This window comes from Pantherophis guttatus, chromosome 6, assembly GCF_059756535.1.
Source record: "Pantherophis guttatus breed Tessera chromosome 6, ASM5975653v1, whole genome shotgun sequence".
Classification (NCBI taxonomy): domain Eukaryota; kingdom Metazoa; phylum Chordata; class Lepidosauria; order Squamata; family Colubridae; genus Pantherophis; species Pantherophis guttatus.
In genome coordinates this window covers 42,494,750-42,513,640 of record NC_142068.1, presented here as the reverse complement: position 1 = coordinate 42,513,640, position 18,891 = coordinate 42,494,750, and the positions used below count along the sequence as shown (strand labels likewise).

The following is an 18,891-nucleotide window of genomic DNA, read 5'->3' as shown; positions in this document are numbered from 1 at the left end:
CGCAGTTGCCAGTGCACTCCTTGGTTGCCTTGCACCTGATCTGCTTCAGAGATGCTTTGGCTCCTGTCACTGCATTCACACATTGGCTCATCCTGGAGACCAAGTACTGGACGAGTGTAACGATCTGTCTCTCTGTGCCTGGCCCACCAGACCTTGCCAGGCACACAATAATTGTTTATGTGGCCAATTTGTCCCAGATAAGTGGCTTTGCACTTGCATGGGCAAGTTACATTATTCTGTCTGTTCTTGTGGAAACACACACACACAGAGAGACATACAGAGATTCAATGGGGAAGAGCTGTCTTTTATACCCAAACATCTATTCTTGCAGCAACCTGCTCTTGCACATGGATGCAGAATGGCTGGGAAGGGGGCTGCTTTACAAACATGCACTCACTTGTTGGGTTGTTTTTTTTTAGGGTTCTTAGAGCGGATCTCGCTCTCTCTTTCTCTCTCTCTGGAGGTCAGATTCCCACCAGCAGTTCAGGGGTTTCTTCCCACTCGTGGGGGAGGGGAGAGAGAGAGAGAAGAGACACAGAGAAAGAGAGAGAGGAGAGACAGAGAGGAGACAGAAAAACAGGGAAGACAGAGAAAGAAGAGACACAGAGAGAAGAGACAGAGAGGAGGCACACACACACAGAGAAGAGACACAGAAAGATAGAGAAGAGACACAGAAAGAGAGAAAAAGGCAGAAGAGAAGAGAGAGGGGGACAGAGAGAGAGAGAGAGAGAGGAGAGACAGAGAGAGACAGAAGGAGAGAGACCCGTTTCCCACAGAAAACACCGGGAGTCACAAAACCTGTGTAGGCATGGCTGAGGGGTGGTGGTCATGTGACTGGGTGGGAGTGACGTTGAGTTGGCCACACCCACCCAGGTTTTGTGGCTCCTGGTGTTCTCTTTTCTGTGGGAAATGGGTCCAAATGGCTCTTTGAGTGTTTAAGGTTGCAGACCTCTGCAATAAACTTAAATATTAAACCTGAAATAAAAATTAAATTCCCATCACTATTTTTTTACTATTTTTTCAATTAATACTGTATCCTTTTCTAGTAAAAATTCTTTGCTCAACCATCTTAATGTGTGCTTGTTTAATGGGATGTTTGTAGCAAAAAATAATCCCTTCCCAATTTATTTATTTATTTATGTATTTCGTCAAGCATGTAATAGGTAACAGATAGTCAAGGTCTTTTTGTAAGGTAGCAGCATTGTTGGTGGTGTTGAATAGTTTTATATCATCAGCAAGGAGAATGCAGTTGCTTATAATATGATCGTAAAGGTCGTTTATGTAAAGTATAAAGAGTGTGGGTCCTAAAACGCTTCTTGGGGGACACAGGTATAACTGGTGCAGGGTTTGATAGGGCGTTCTCTATTTTGATTACTTGTTGCCTGTTTGATAGGAACACAGCTATTCATTTATGCAGGGATCCGGAAATGCCATAACGTTTTAGTTTTAAAAGTAGCTTGTTGTATACTACTGAATCAAAGGCTTTACAAAAGACTATATAAATTGCATCTATTGCTTTACCCTGGTCGAGTTGTGAAGTCCATATGTTTTTGCAGTGTAGGAGTTGCAGATTGCAGGACAGTTTTTTTCTGAAGCCAAACTGCTTGTTAGAGAGTAGGTTGTTTGTCTCTAAGAAGAGGGTAATAGATTGGTTTATGATTGATTCCATGACTTTGCATGTGACGCAACATAATGAGATTGACATACATAACATACAGACATAATGAGTCTATAATTTTCAACTAGGCTGGGGTCACCCTTTTTGAAAATAGGGATGACTGTGGCTAGTGACCATAAGCTAGACAAGAACCTGGATTTGAAAGATATTTCATAGATTATGCTAAGAGGTTCTGCTATTTATTTAGCAGATTTGTGTTTGTGTTCTCATTTAGATCATAACAATGTATAATATGTATTGGACTATTATAACAATCAAGAATATAATCTAAACCATGGGTGTCAAACTCGCGTCACGCTGCTGTCAGATGACATATCATGACTTTTTTCCCTTCGTGGAGCTGTGGTGGGCGTAGCTTGCATGTGACATATTTGTCCTGGGATCACATGATCATCTTATGTGAATTTCTAACAAGCAAAGACGATGGGGAAACCAAAATCACTTAACAAACATGTTACTAACTTAAAAAGTGCAATGATTCACTTAACACCTGTGGCAGGAAAGATCATAAAACTCAATCATCTTGCTTAACAATGGAATTTTTGGGCTCAGTTGTTGTAAATCAAGGATTACCTGTAATCCCAATTAAATAAACGAACAAAGCAATCTCTAAAGGATACATTGCAGTCATCTAGTCTAAATAATGCAAGAGTTTTAATTAATTGCAGTCAGATTCTTCCTAATGTATTGCAAATAGAGTATCACTCTCTGCTGATAACAGGAGCTAAATGTTACTTGTATTTTAAGATTTGTGTTTTTTCTTTCTTTGATCTATCAATAGCATGTCTTTCACTTTATTTGAAATGCATAGACAGATGCAATTTGGTAAGCATGGTATTCTTCATTTTCCATATAAGTCTTGTTTAGAATAAGTTATTCAATTTTTAAAGATCAGAAATGAGACCAAACACGCTTTAAAAAGTATTTGCCATTTATATGGATATTCATTTCTTCATAGTTTTTAGGATCTCAAAGCAGCACATTTCCCATTTTCCCCCACAGCAATAACTCTATGAGATTGGCAGGGTACAAAACACTAAGTTTCTGTAGCTGCAGGTGAACCTGGTGTTCTGGTGCCAAACCAATTCCTGAATGACTACATTACATTGGCTGTCAAAAATTGTTAAATGTTTATATCTTTCCTCCAGGATCTCAGAGGACAAACACAGCATTCCCTTCTCCCATTTTAACATGTGAGGGTGGGCTGAGAATGTGTGATTGGCTCAAAGTTATCAGTGAACTTTTGTGATAGGATTAAACCTGAGGCTCCCTGACCTTAGTTCAGCATGTTAACTGCTATGCTGCACTGACACTCAGCTCTCTTATGGCTATAAATAATTATAAATAATGATATGATGTAGTGGTTAAGGTGCCACCTAGAAATCAGCAAACAGTTCTATTCTCCTTACACATGAAAGATGGCTGGATGACTTTGGGCTACTCACGCTTTCTCAGCCTAACCTATTTTCAGGTTACGGTATTATTGTGGGGAAAATAGAAGGAGGAAGAAGCATTAGGTATGTTCACTGCCTAGAGTTATTTATAAAGGAATAAAAGAGAGATAAAATTAAATAAATATAGTTGAATATAAATATCAGAGACTTCTTCTATCCTCTGCTAAACAATCTTTTCTCATCTCAAGTTTCTCTTCTTCCTTCATTATGTATGGTAAAAAGTAAGAACTTTGCACATTCAAAGCTCACTTTCCAAGAAATAATTGTATCACTGATGTATGCCCGTAGCAACCAATCTATTTCCCTCTCCTCCACTGCCATCTTACAACTTTCCCAATTAACTAAAATTAATTGCGAAAAAACTCCTCTCAAATATAACTGTGTAAATGTTTTTAAATAATCAGAAAAATGAGCATAATATAGAATAAGATTTAAATACTGTTTTTTTTTAATTGTTGTTATTTAAAGTTTCAGCAAAAGAAAAATACAGCTTGTAATGAGAAAGAGCAATTTCATTTGCTCTAATTGTTTCTCCCATTCCATTTATTGGCTGGTATTTATGACAAATTTCTACATAAAATAATATTTGCAGTTCAAACTGAATACAGAAATAATCCACTAGGCGGAGCTCAAAGAAAAGAAGTTTAAGCATCTTTCAATGAAATGTGCTATAATTTGCCATTTATTTTTCCTCAGACTGCCTTCCTGTCTCCGTTTTCTCAAAGGCATTTTCAATAAACAAGGACCTATCACAGACTTTAAAAGAAAAATTTCCAAAAACATAAACTCTTTGTTTTTCTAGAAAAGGATCTCTGAAGTTTTGATGCCTGCTACCTCTGGAGTAAACCAAATTAAGAAGGCTAGTTATAGACCCTTTCATTAAACGGAAGCTTCAGCATGGTTGTACTAATACTCATTCAGATCATGTCAAAGCAATTTTATAAACAGTGGAAATAGTTGACATTACAGTCAAATACTAAATGACAGAACACATCAAAAGCAAATGAGAACAATTCAGTCTTGGGCTCATGAGTATTCAGAAATATCCTTTCTGGGATTCATACCAGATATATTCATGTGATCATAGCAATAGTTTGAATGTTATTGACAAAACAACAGAGTTAATGGGAATTCCACAAACATACTTTAGTTTTGATCTTGATAATTGATTCATATTTTTCAGAGCATAAATTTAAACCCATTTTCGCTAAAGGAGGCACACTTTGTTTTGATACAGGATTTCAAATTTAGTCCCCACCAGTTTTTTAAAAAAATATTTATATATGTAACACAAAAAAACCCAAACTTTGTGATGTACAAAAACATTTATTATAAATATTTTAGCTAAAACATGCAATTTTTATCAAATATAATCTGTGGATTTGCAAATACAGTTTCAATTACTAGCAATTCTTTTACCCACTATTTTATATTCAACAGGCTGCTTTTTTATTATTCTGCACTCACAGTTTAGTATCACAGTATAAAAAGCTAAATGTGACAACAAAGAGAATATATTTGTTTGGAATCTGATGGCAAGATTAGTAAAGCAGCAAGCATTTTTCTTCTCTATGTATGTAGACATACACGTGTAAATTCTGTATACAATAGAAACTTGTTGAATTATATTACAGGTTCTGCTTTGAAATCTAATTTTTCTTGCAAACAAATTGTTGGAACTGGGAAATAATTTCACCATCTTATGAAAGTGGTAACTCTGCAAAAAGGAGTTTAATTCTCAATAAGGATCCACAAGTAGTATGAGGATTTCCAGAGTGGAAAGCTAATGTGCCCTAAACTATACTGCTCCCTTAATCTCTTATAGATAAGAAATTTCGTTACTTGTTAAAACTCAATGACTAAAATACACAAAGAAAAAAGGAAAAAAGGTTCTGGTCCCCATGGAAATCATATAAAAGAATGTGACCACAAAAGTACAGAACTAAGGCAGAAGACCTAAGATCATAACGGTTCCTTGCTTTGTTACGGAGAAAAGAGGAAAAATTGAACAGTGAATGTTGTATTCTTGATATGTATTCAGCACTTTTAAATAGCAGCTTAGATTCAGAAAAATACACATGGAATTTCACTTGTGCAGTTTGGATTTCCTGTCTCCTCTTTCCAGCTGTAGCCTGTGGTGTCCCTTAAACATTTTCTCATGACTGTCATGGAAAAATTAAGAGGTATTTAAGTCTAACTTGGGGGAGAAGTTGAATCAGCAGAATGAAAAAACGTAACTGTCATTCAGATAAGAATATTTTTGGATTTCAGCAAAAATCTAATAACTAGAAATTTCCTTTATCCCATCCTCCCCAGTACCACCATCAGCTCGGTTTTCTAATATGCAGAGCCCTTGGAATTAGAGCATTCCAGCTTATCTGAGAAGCAAGGTCTTATTGTGAAAGTAAAGCAGAGCCAAGCATTATATAGAAAGATATTCTGAAGAATATTTTATAACTATTGAAGCAGGATTGTTTAGAATGACAAAAAAATGAAATTGCCAGTATTCGATTTATTTATGAGGAGTTTCAGCATCTGCCAATGGGATTTCATTATTAGGACATTTAATTCTTCTAAGTAATTATTATTACAGTATAAGGCCTATTGGAATTACATCTAGCATTTGCAATTTCTGAATGCTACCATTTGTGGCACATTCTCCAGCACCTAAATAGGAGCTTCAAAAAGAAAAAAAAGAAAGAAAAAGAGGCATCATATCACTTCTGTTTCCATTTAGGTAGATGTCTAATCACAGACAAAGCTTGTAAGAATGTACACCAATTTCTGGTGACAGATTGTTTCCACTACTGACTAAATGCTGACTTGAGTTCTCGGAAGGCTGCTCTGCGGTGCCGTCTTTCCTCTTCCTCACGTTTTCGCTCATCTTGTTCTGCTTTTATTTCTGCTTCAAATTTGCTTGCTGAAGACAAAGCTTGAACCTAAAATTCAGGTATGAAATGGTTAATATCATTATTACCATTGTAACAATTGTAAAACACTGTATTCAGTGAGGCTTATCTCATTATAGAGGTACACAGCTTGTGCAGAGAAAAAAAATTCACTACATTTGTGAGTAGCATTACAATGGCCACATTCCAGGGTCAGGACAAATATTTGATTTAAGTAACAAAATTAATTTTGTGTCATCATTTTCTACACATTTAACAATTAGTGGTGACTTTTGGAAAACCACGAGACACCTTACACATGTTTTTACCTTTGCTTCAAAAAAATTTTTGGCTCCTTTTACTCCTTCAAGAGCCACATCTATTTCAGAGAGCTTTGCTAAAGCCATCAATCCACTGTCTTCTTCAAGTTCTCCAGCTGCAGCTTTATGGAAAATCAGAAGAAACTAGAGGAAATAAGAGAATGGGAAACTATTTAGAAAAAATAAATCAAAAAAATTAAACTCCAAGTCTAAGATTGGAGATTCAAAATTAAAGTTCTGCATTTATTCCGAAAATGTATTTGTTTATGGTCCAAGTAGATAAAGATTTGTGGCTAGATCATCCCTTATTTAAATGTTTATTTAAAAGCTCCCATAACTATAGCAACTGTAGACATATACACACAGACGATACTACACTGGGGAAGATTAGGTTAACATTTTTCTGCAATTTTACTTCCCTTACTCCTCCCACTCAAAGGTTGGGAGCAGCAATTGGTATCTGTGAGCAACTGCTTAGTGCTTCAAGCAGCACCAGGTAGCTGTGATATAGCAAACACCATAAAATAGTTTCCATTAATGCCTTCATGGCAACATTGCTCTAGTCTAGGACATTGATTGGAATTTTTTTAAAAAAGCCCCATTCTACTGAAACATTGCTATTACAGTCTGGTAAATCCACTAGGTCCTACTGACAGAGGAGGAGATCCATCAGATCAATGTTTTGTCCCAACTTCCCCACAACTAAGAAGAACATGTAACCTACAGCTTCTCTAAGGAAGGCTATTAAAAATAAATAATTTATGAGAGAGGAATAAAGAATGCACTTTTTATCTCCCTTATTCTGATGAGAAACCCAAGACCAAAAAGAAGTTTAAAAGAAGACCAAAGATGCTATTAAATTTTAGAGTGTTATTTTATTCAAAGTTATTGCTTTTAGTTAGATTATATTCCAAATTTCAACATATCCATATATTCAATGGATTCAATTGTATTTCCACTTTACATAGAGACAAATTATAAACCCTTAGCAAATAAAACCACATAATAATTTATCAAGTTCTACAGACAATTCTAGCTTCAACTTTTACTACATATAATTGATAGCACTGATTTCACTATTCTGCGCAGAATTCGTATTTTTTCACTAGGGGACAGCAGAATCTAATGATACCAATAATTATATATTTTTATTCAGGAAGTTAAGCATCTGGCAGAACTGTTTGTTCCCAAGCTTTCATTCTTTTTCCCAGTAGCTTACTAATATAGCATCTGAAATAAAAAAAAATTAAACTCCCTAAATGCCCCAGGGATGGGTGGGAGAAGATTACAAAACTGCTAAACTGTTTCAGGCCATAGTTAGAATGGGTGTATTCATCCAACCATGTAGTACTATTTGCTAGGACAGTACTTAACGATTCCTCAGTGAGTCACATTCTCTGGCTCAAACGTGCCTGTAAACAAAGACTTTGGCATGATGATGAAGTCATTACTCACTGCAATACAGTACAGAGACTAAAGACTACTGTAGGATGGAGGGACTGAGCTAACACATTGAATCTCTGGATTCCCCTCTCAGAATACCAGTTTGTTCCTAATATTAAACAATCTACAAAAATTTTCATGCAGTGGGAAAAACGAACAATTATGAAGATGTCTTCTTGGAGGAAATTGGCAATTTAATCCCCTTGTATATTTTGGCATGTTTCTCATAACAACTGGAGGACTTAAAATCTACCCGTGGTGTCTTATTTCAAGAGAAATTATGAGTCATCCTATCTTAATGTTGTGCCTTCCTCAATGGCTTGGTTAAGTTACAGTACCATCTACCATTCTTCAGCTGTCAGAAAATTAAATTTGCATAAAATGTCTCTATTGGCAATATCTATCCTGCCTCTATAGCATCTGTTCAACCTTACTGCCAAATGGTAATGCCTTAATTCCAATTGTGCAATAATGGAACGCCATTAACTGAATCATCCACCCCCTCGCCCCTCCCTCTCCCTCTCTCTCTCTCACATACACACACACACAATTTTTCAATATGATAAAAATATACAAAATGAAAATATTAAGATGGGTCACTGATAAATACCTAGATGGCTAAGCCATCTGTTAAAATCTGGTATTTCCCAAGTCATTAAATGGTGATCAGTGGAATGAATGCACTCATCAATAAAATGGGACAGACTCTCTAGTCTTGCTAGATCAGGGATCCACAACCCCCAGTCCATGGACCAGCACCAGTCCGCAGCATGCCAGAAACCAGGCCACGCAAACAAAGCCCCATCCGCAAGATGCAGGCAGCACATGAAACCACACCCCCTTCAGTCCACAGAAAAACTTCTCTTCACAGAACCAGCCCCTGGTGCCCAAAACGTTGGGGACCACTTTGCTAGATAGTTCCCCCAGCGTGACAATAAGCAGGGTGGGAGGTTTCCTTTGATCATATGTTTGATTTTTTTAAAAAAACAGGGCTCAGCCTGCCTCAAAACAAGCTTATCAAACAGCCAATCTCCCACCTTTCATGCAACTCTGGCAATTAGCTTCTGGATAAGCTTGTTTCTGCTGTCGAAGTAGGCCCATCTGGCAGCTGATTGTCAGTGCTGCCCAGTGCAGCCTCTCTTGCTTTACTGGAAACTCACCTCATCAATCAGATGACAGGTTGTTTTAATAGTAAGTTTTATAGTCTTTTGAAACTGGAGTTTCTTTCTGGAGGATTAAAAAAAATGGAGCAGAGGAAATTGCCCAGAACCAAAGTAAAGTGTGTCAGAATATACTCACCATAACTGTCATGGATCACTGCTGGCTTAATGGACAAAAAACTATTTTAGATCAGAGCAGCTAAAGATGATTTCCGCCCGTTTCATTCATGGGCTGGAATGTGATATAGGCAAAGTCAAGGGAACTTGGCAGATAGTCTAGTGGTTAAGGCACTAAAGGGAGTTCTAGAACTGTCTTAAGAATGAAAGGCAGATGGGTGAATTTGGGTCAATCTCAGTCCAATCCACCTCACAGGGTTGTTGTTGTGGGGAAATTAGAATGATGTAGGAGTATTAGGTATGCTTGCAACCTTGAGGATACTATCATTACTAAGATATAGGTGGCTGAGCTGGGAAGGTAATTTCTAGCAATTGTACACACCTGGAATGCTGGTGTGGTATCAATACAGACCAGCGGTGAAATCCACTTACATTTGCTACCAGTTCGGGAACGGGAGCATGTGGGAGTACATGTGCTATTCTGCGCATGCGCAGAAGGTCAAAAACGGGACGTAATGATGTCCCGCCACTGGCGCTACCGGTTCGTGCAAGCCGGATAAATCCAGCCAGATTTTACTGCTGATACAAACTCAATATTTGGAGAGAGGGAATTTTGAAGTTAATGGCTGACAACCACAAAGCCACTGAATGTCATCTCAACCCTTGTTTCAGATTTTTATCTTCTTAGTATGATAAAGATGCTCTTGACTAAGGGAGTTTATTTTCTGCCATAGTTGCCATGACAAGCCCATAGAAATAGAACAAATGGTTTATTTCTTGATAAAATGAGGACAAGAAACTGCCTTTTGTAAGAAACTAGTTATAGAATTGATAGAATTTCTATGATCTGTACAAGAATTGCCTTGATAAGCAATATAAAACTGTTGTCAAGACTTGGAATATTTTAAACATGTAGGCCAGCTTCTGAAACCCTTTGCTGAGGAACAGAATATGTAGTTGGCCAAATTAAAGCAATTTTGCCAGTTCCTGCATCTAAACCATGTTCATTACTCCTGAATTGATGCATTTTCTCCAATTCATTGGTCTAATTCATGAATAAACAGAACTTCAGTGCAAGGAAGCTGGTACAAACATAAAGTTTAGCAGCTTATCCATGCCGGCAATCTTGTATCAATAATAATTCATTAACTGAAAAATTGTACAGAATCTAACTGAGAAAGCATCCCAGTTATATTATGTAAATCCTTGACAATAAGGATTAACTTAGCGACTATTCAAAGTTATGATGGACTCCCCAAAAGCTACTTAGACCCCGTTCCAAAGGTATAGCTGCTGTAGGGTGCCTGCGATCACCCTTGAATTGTTGAATTTCCCTCCCCCAATTGGGTTCCTGTAGGCTTTGGACCTGCTTCACCACTGGGTCCACAGCCTCCTCACTTGCCTTTCGAAGATTTCCAAAGCATGGATTAGGGAAGGGGGACAGGCCACTCTGTTTCTGGGCTGTGTGGCGCATTTCCAGAAGTGCCTGCCATTCTTAGGATAGCCTCATTGAATTGTGGCTGCTCTGAAAATGGCGGTTACTTTCAGGATCTCACTACTTGGCCCAGGAACGGAGCAGCCTGCACTCCTTCCCTAACCCAAGCTCCAGAGATCGTTGAAATATAAGTGCATAATTAGTACATGGGATGAAGAGAGGAATGTGGAACCTGGTGGGGAGGGAAGTGTTGTGACCCAGGCCCAAGCAAGTAGTAGGAAAATCAGGCAGTGAAAAAAACAAACAAACTTTATTCGAACAGCTGAGAATTACTTCATGCCTAGCATCATTCAACTAAATTAAAGCAAATTCCTCCCAACACAAATTCCTCAGTCCTATCGCAAACCTTGTCCAATTAGGCAAACTGCCAAAGGCCTTTCTTGGCAAACGTTCAGAAGTCACAGATACAAAAATAAATACAAGACAGAGACGAAGAAGAAGAAGCTACCAACGCAAAGCCCAAACTCCATTGCTGGTCTGTTTTAAGCCTTATGGGAGGGGCCAATCATCTCTTGGCCCTACTCCCGAGTTGTTCTCTTTGCTTGAGCTGCTCTTGCCTTCTGGCTGCTCTTCTCCTGCGTGCATTAGGAACAGGCTCCTCCTGTTCCTCTGGCTCACTCCTATCAGTCTCTGGAGGCTCTGGAGTCCGCACCTCATTCCCTGATGGCCCTGGCCTCATCTCTGCCTCTGACGCAGAGCCCTCATCCGGGCCTTCCCCAGCCTCCAGAACTGGCCCATGTTCTTCCTCTGCCTCATCGCTGTCCGACTCTGCTGCCAGCTCCGCAGGCTGCTGGCGGACCACAACAGGAAGCAGACTCAAGGCCTGCAGGGATCCTGAGGAGCAGGAAATGGAGCACAGGGTGCCTCAGGGGGTGGAAGACCTGGCATAAATCAAGATTAACACCTTCATACAAGAAAGCTTCCTTATATATTTATTATTAACAAGAAGCTCTTCAAATTCAGTGACACTCTAGTTCACAGAATATAAACCTAGCCCAGTATGTACACAGGCATAGCTGTTTGTAGGAAAATTATAGTTCTCAGAATTATCAGGCAGATTTCCCCCATTTGGCCACAAGAATAGAGAAACACATTGTAATACCGGTTGACAGAGCAAAAAAGAGAGGCACATGGGAATGACTCATCTAAACAGCTGGAAGAGGTCAGATGGGAGCTGCCAAATCCAGATCATCTCTATGCACAGGAATAGAAAAAGTTCTCTCTACCGTAGATAAGTAGCTAGTGATTTTACAATGTTCATATTGACCTGACTTTTTAGAGATTCTTCACAATATTATACCAGTATTTACGGATATAATTCGTACAATCTGTATACGTTCAGGTACCAAATCAAATCACTATTCAGAAAATAAAGAAAGCAACGTAACTGCAGCAAAGTTTCAAATCAAGTCACATCATATTCTAGTGTTTAAAGGTACTAGAATAAGGTACTCTTTAGAATTCTCACAGAACAACTGTCATTCCAGAAACCTTTGACATGGATAAATTCCTCTTGAAATAATCTAAGAAAACTTGCATTTGCAAGTCTATATATTACTAGATTACAAATGCAGATTCCATTTTACTCTGCTAGTAAGGTTACAAGTTCCAGGCTGCAAAATTAAGGATGACCACCAGGTGGTAGTAAAATACTAGAATTTTCAGTATGGTTTTGCAAAATCTAGTCTAGTGTCTATAGCTCAGATCTGGTAGCCCTAGGAGTACTGACAATCTTTTTAGGAAAAAAGGAAGAGCCCAAAGAACAAATCAAACATTTCACAGCAAAAAATAGACGTTTAGACGAAACATAGAACAGGGTGGCTAACAACAAGGAAAAACCACAGTCATGTAGTCATTATTCCGGATGAAATAAATTACTTGTAGCAAGTTTGTTATATTCATGTTATTCAATTTGAAATCTGGTCTGGAATGGTATGTGGCAATTAGTTACACATTGATAGAGTGATAATTGGAAGAAGTAAAAATTAACTTTATTAAATACCAGATGTAAAAATAGATTGGAATAAATTACCATTGCAAAACTATGAAAACTCAGGGAAATTCCATGCCTTTTCCCTAGTAGCACATTCAATGCTGCTGAAATATAAAATGTTTGCTAAAATGCAAGATGATTTTTTTTTGTTCTTCTTCCATGTCTGAACAACACTGCTTTCATCTCATCCCTAACCCACATCTCAGATACCCCTAAGTTACTCTTAAGTGTTCTGATGCGAAACTAGTGCTTTTCGCATAGCAAGCCTTGTTTACTCTTCCATATGGGCTTAGTGTTCTTTCAAAATTGCACCCCTGTATATCCATGCTGTGATTAACAAATGTCCTCCCCAACACTCGTGACAATTATAAACAGGAAGAGAGCAAAGTGGTTTTACCTAACCTGCTCTGCATGCCCAAAATCAAGACTCCATCATAGGACAGAAAACAGGACAGGGATCAGCAGTAAGGTAGTAATGTCCTGTTTTCTGTCCTATGATGTCAAACTGGCAGCCCGCGGGACAGATGTGTAACATGCAGGCCACGTCCACCCCGGCTCAACAAAGACAAAATCATCATGATACATCATGTGACACGATCGAGTTTGACACCCATGCTCAAGATTCCTCTATGCCTTGCTAGTAGTCTCAGGAGATTTAAACCTACCTTCCCTGTGAGGAGTCTGCAGATCAGCCAGAGAACATTCCTGAAATTTCTAAAGAGAATATCTTAGGAGAATTTGGATATTCTACTCTTGAACCATTCAGGATTTTATTGATTAAAGTATGTGAAATATTCCCAGAAACAAACTAAAATTCAGTGAAACTTTTTTTAATCTAGCAAGTTATTCAATAGCTTCATGCAATATTCTATATTTTTTCAAAAACAGCTACATGCAGAATTATTATAAACATTAAGCATATATATCAGTAGAAAACAAGTAACTGTGGGGAGATACTTCTTTCCACATTACCTATTGAAGTTGAGAAAGGGCACTCCAAAACAGCACTTTGAAAATGTTCTGTGCAAAATCTGATAACAAATAAGATTCTTCCCAATTGAGAGGGAAACTATGGACCTCCCCATATTTGAGAACTAGTCCTAGAGTGAAGGAACCTGTTGATACCAATCTACCCTTGCCCAAACTGTTCCTTCCAAATTCCAATTCATTGAGTACAATAGGCTACATTTCCATTTAGCTAATTACCTGAGTATACTATTTGCGACTGGGCAAAAACAAATAATTTGTATATATTTCTCTGGCTTTTAATATCCAGGGAGATCCAAACTATATGTACATAAAAACTAATGCTTTGGGCATCTTCACAATGTTTGATCATTTTCACAAAGCACTTCTCCTTAATTATATAACAAAAATTTATATCTCATAGCATATTGCCAGACTCCTTGGCTCTCTGGGATGTGTCAGGCAGTCTCTTATGGACATCTGACTATTAATTTGTGAATCCGTTTACATTACAAATATTAAACAATTAAAACCATTATCGTAGGTGCATGTCTATGCAATTTAACTAATGTCAGCCTGTTGCTAATTTTTAATATATGCCTCCAGAGGGATTTTGAGTGAAGTTCTTTTCTTCCCACATATAGTACAAAAATATAGGATACATTAAGTGGATGATTCCCTTAAACTTTTGTTCCATAAAGAATAGTCTTCACAATGCATGTACGATATCTGAATGAAAGAGGCACTTGCTTTGTGCAGAACTATCCACTTTGGACCATGCAATAGCATCTGAAATAGGAGAACATTATTTGGATGTCCTTGGGTAGTACTCAGCAAGTGAATATTGCCTATTTTTGTAGGGGGTAAGAGGATCTTCCTGTCTTCCTAAATGTAGATCAGATCCAAAACTCAACTTTACAGGAAGATGAGAACGATTTTTGTAGGCTAAAATAACAAAATTTTGCAAGTCTGATTGTACTTCTCCTTCCTTCCCTCTTACACTTCACTGAGTCATGCAAGGGCCAACCAACCTGATTCTTTTCTTAATATTATTTCTGTTACAAGGACTTAAGTAACACTTTTGTCTTTTTTGCTTACAAAATATTTCTGAACATTTCTTCCAAGTTCCCTTCCCTGACTCTGTACATATATACAATTCACCCCTTAGTTCTGAATTTCAACAAATGAATGGCTCTGATATGGATAAAGTATTATTTATGTGCCAAACATGGTTCAGAAAACACAATTTAAATTGTCTTCTGATTCTGCTTTGGATATTACATTAATCCCTATTGTGCTCAATGCAGAATGTGTCTGAGTGATTGCAGCATACAAGGGGAAAGAGGAAGAGGAGGAGAATAGGAGGCTTATAAATCCATGTAGGCAGGGCATGTTCCCTGCAGTCCAACTATAGTTCTTACCCAATATGCTGAGTCAAAACCAAGCAAATTTGAGCATACCTTAGTGTTTAGTAAGAACAAAAGCAATATTTTATGTATTTATTTTATTTATATTCCACTTTTATTATTTTTATAAATAACTCAAGGTGGTAAACATATCTAATATTCATTCTTCTTCCCATTTCCTCCCACAACAACAACCCTTTGAGGTGGGATGGGCTGACAGAGAGTGACCCAGTCACCTTTCATATCTTAAGGTGAAAGTAGAATTTACAGTGTCCTGGCTTCTAGCGTGGTGCCTTAACTACTGCACCAGACTGGTTCTATTATGTTTTATATTCCATTGTTTTGTGCATGGCTTAGTGCAACCGGTACTCTCAGCACTTAAAGTACATTTTAATCCTGCCTTAGGCATAGAAGCCAGCTGGGTGGCTTTGGATCACTTTTTTTCAGCTCAATCTAACTCACGGGGTTCTAGCTGTAAGAAAAATAAGAATAGGAGCATTATGTATTCCACTCTGAATCTCACAAAATAAAGGCAGAATATAAATCTAATAAATAAGTAGATTACTACCAAGTAAGCATGATTTAACATGCTATACAAGTCAGGTAATACTGCAGAGTTTGGATTTCGATATCTTTAAAGCATAAGACTTCCGTAGTTTAAAGTTTGGGGTGGATAGGGGAGATGTATAAATAGCACATTCTAATTCTTTGGAATTCCTTTGGGAAATTATGTCCTTGAATATCCTCTTGTGTTACTCTAAATAGGGTACTGAAATCTTATTCTTAATGTACTGCACATTCTCTATTTTTTTTCTAAAAGCTGAAAAGCAGAAGTAGTAGCTAAGTTCCACATTCTTATTGCATTGCATATCTTTCTTACTAGCACGTACCTCACGGAAACTGAGCTTGCCATCAAAATCTTCATCCACTTCCTTGATCATATTCTTCAGACCCAGATGTGTCTGAGGTGCACCAAGTTTCTCCATCATCAGCTTCAATTCCATAAGGTCAATGAATCCATCCTTTCCAGAGTCATATCTAAGCAGAAAAAGAAATATTAAAAGGACACAGACAAGGTGAAGTGCACACAAACATAACACAGCTCAAGCTAACCAGCGTAAATCCCAAATATTCTGTCAAAATCAGTCCAAATACCACCCTCTAACCAGGGCCAATTTCGTGCATTGTTCAGCCAACAATTCCTGTGTTTTATCTATCTCTCCCATTGCATGGTGTTACCTTAGCAGGATCATACTTGAAGCAAATGACTCCGTATGACTCAAATTTATCATTTGTTTGCTTTCTATGCAGAAAGAGAAATGATAAATAGAGTATAAGGTTGGGATTTTTTCTTTTTTAGATTCCCCCCCCCCACACCTTTATTACTTTTATAAATAATGGTGGCTGGCCTGGCCCAAAGTTACTCAGACAGCTTTCATGCCTAAAGCAGGATTAGAACTCAAAATCTCCTGCCTTCTAGACTGCTGCCTTAACCAATAGGCCAAATTGCTGTTTGATATTTGAAATACAGACAGTCAAGTTTGGTATAGTGATTAATGTATCAGAAACCAGAGACCATGAGTTCTATCTAGTCCCACATGGGCACAAATCTAGGAAGGTGATCTTGGGCTAGCCACTTTGTCTCAGTCCTAGGAAGGAGGACTTCTGAATAAGCTTGCCAAGAAAACTGCAGGGACTTGTCTAGGCAGTGTCAAAGAATCAAACATGATTGAATGGAAGGGGGGAAAAATCCTTGAAAACATGATATTTGAAAAATCATCTGCATAATTAAACATACCACCTGAGATAAAAAATGAAGCACAGCCTGTCACTCATACATAAAAGAAAAAAAACTGTTTTCCTTAGTGTAATTAAATCCTATCCATCCCTTAGTCCTCAATATGGCATTACTCTTTTAAATAGAGTGATTTAAAAAAAAAATCCTCTCAGTGTCATCCAAATTTTAACTAAGTCAGAAAAAGATTGACAGGAAGTGGAAAAGATTCACTCAATTTTGATGTGATAGTTGGCAAAGACTTGGACAAGGAGGTGGCTTTAAAAGGAACCCAAAATCACACCAAGCAAGAAAACCACATAACAAGGTAGCCCTGCGCTGAGAGTCATTGCGGAGCAAAAGAGTGGTTCAGGTGCTGGCTTTTCCCAAGCTCTAAAAAGAAACTCTGCATCTTATCTGTTCACATAGTAGAAGTTTGTATACAATAATAAACAATTTTATTGGCATGTCAACTCCTGGATTAAGCCTGGATTAATTATTGTCTTTAGACAGACATATGTAAAAGCAAAAGAGAGAGAGAGAGAGAGAGAGAGAGAGAGAGAGAGAGAGAGAGAGAGAGAGATCTATACAACAATCGCAAAACATAATCCAGATATGCATAAAGAATTTTAGAAACTAACCATTCAAAAAATATTAATCATTTTTTAAAAGGGGCATTTATTTTTGAAAGAAGCACCATACTAGTATTTTGTTATGATTTCTTCTTAAAAATATCCTTTGTGGATTTTAAAGTGCCTTCTCTCAATTTGAGAAAATTGAAAAAAATATGTTTCTTATTATTGAAAGAACTTTGGCTTCTTGATTTAAAATGTTAACAAAGAATCCTAGGCCTACAACATAATTAGCACATGCACATAGATTAGCTTGTGAGTTTCTAGATGAATTGAAATCTAAAATTGGATGATATAAAGTTTAGCTACACAAGAGCACTTCACATGCATAAAATTCCTTGCCACTGGCAGCAAAAATAAGATGAATCATTACTAAATTTTTATTGTTCCTCTTTAGTCTGAATGTCCCTTTGGCTACACCCCCCCACTTCCTGTAACCGAAAAAAAAAATCTACAAAGAGAAAAACCAGTTTTGTAGATAAGAAGGGCTGATTCACAAGAAATAAAAAAACCAAGTGGATCAGGGAACAATTAAGAAACACAGATAATATGCACAGATGAGACATAGTCTGGGGCAAACACCTAGGAGTCATAAAGTCAGGTATTATTCTTAGACGTAAATCTTTCAGATGTTTGCTACAGAAATATATTTTAGGATAGAAAAAAGCCACAATTAACTACTTTTTTTCAGAGCTCTAATTTTGGGTAATAGGAAATTCATTAAAATGTTAATTTATTTTTAAAGCAGCTAATATATTTTAATGCAAATAGAGAAAAACAATATAAAATAAACTCCAAAGTTGATACTAAAATCAGTGAAGAACCTGGCAAAAGACATGCAGGTCTTTTAAAAACAGATTTTCTAAATACTAAGAGAGCAGGATCCAAATGCAACACAGGAGCATACTGGCAGCAATGCCAAAGGAGATTTTCTTTGGCTTCTTATAAAGACAGGTCTTTGACAGCAGAAACATTTTCAAAAAAGCTTCCTCTGCAGAACTTAAAACCTGGGTGTATTCATACTGGGAGAGGTGATCCTTTAAACAATTATCCTTTAACAGCCTTAAGTCATTTAATGTTTTTAAATACAATGCTCTACTACAGAAATTGTGCCCAATCAGCAAGTGGTAATCAATGCAGATCCTACATTAAAGGTGTATGATCCTAGTACCTTGCTTACCAGTAAACAGCCTGTTTGTCACCAACTGCAACTTAGAGACAACAACATCACTGCCACAATTGCTACCTATGAATTCAGTCACAACACAACACAAGGAACACTTCCTGACTGTAAACCTGTTATTTCGGGGAAAGTACAACTTCATCCTGAACCTCAAACTCCAAAATCAGATTTTTATTTACAAATTTGTGTATTATTTGCTCTCCCTCATCCAGCCCACTGTCACACAGAGGCAATGTGCAAGAGTATGGATTGCTTACTGGTCATTAATAAGAAAGAACAGTCACCATGAACAGAAACCAACTTTCCAATCCAGTTTCTAGGACAGGTTATTCACCAAATAAACAGAACAATTTCAATATAATATCCTAGCTGAGAGTCTAGA

General features: G+C 37.4%; 1 protein-coding gene across 1 annotated transcript in view; it reads right to left on the bottom strand.

The window, feature by feature from the left end:
- Positions 1-4,438: 4,438 nt before the first annotated feature.
- Positions 4,439-18,891, bottom strand: part of EFHD1 (EF-hand domain family member D1) — a 39,504-nt gene continuing 25,051 nt past the window's right edge. Inside the window, exons 2-4 of the mRNA XM_034439724.3 lie at positions 15,811-15,958; positions 6,350-6,484; positions 4,439-6,071 (exon numbers count right to left, since the gene is read on the bottom strand). Coding sequence (XP_034295615.1) covers positions 5,937-6,071; positions 6,350-6,484; positions 15,811-15,958 — 418 coding nt within the window. The 3' untranslated portion in view covers positions 4,439-5,936. The remainder of the gene's footprint in view (positions 6,072-6,349; positions 6,485-15,810; positions 15,959-18,891) is intronic.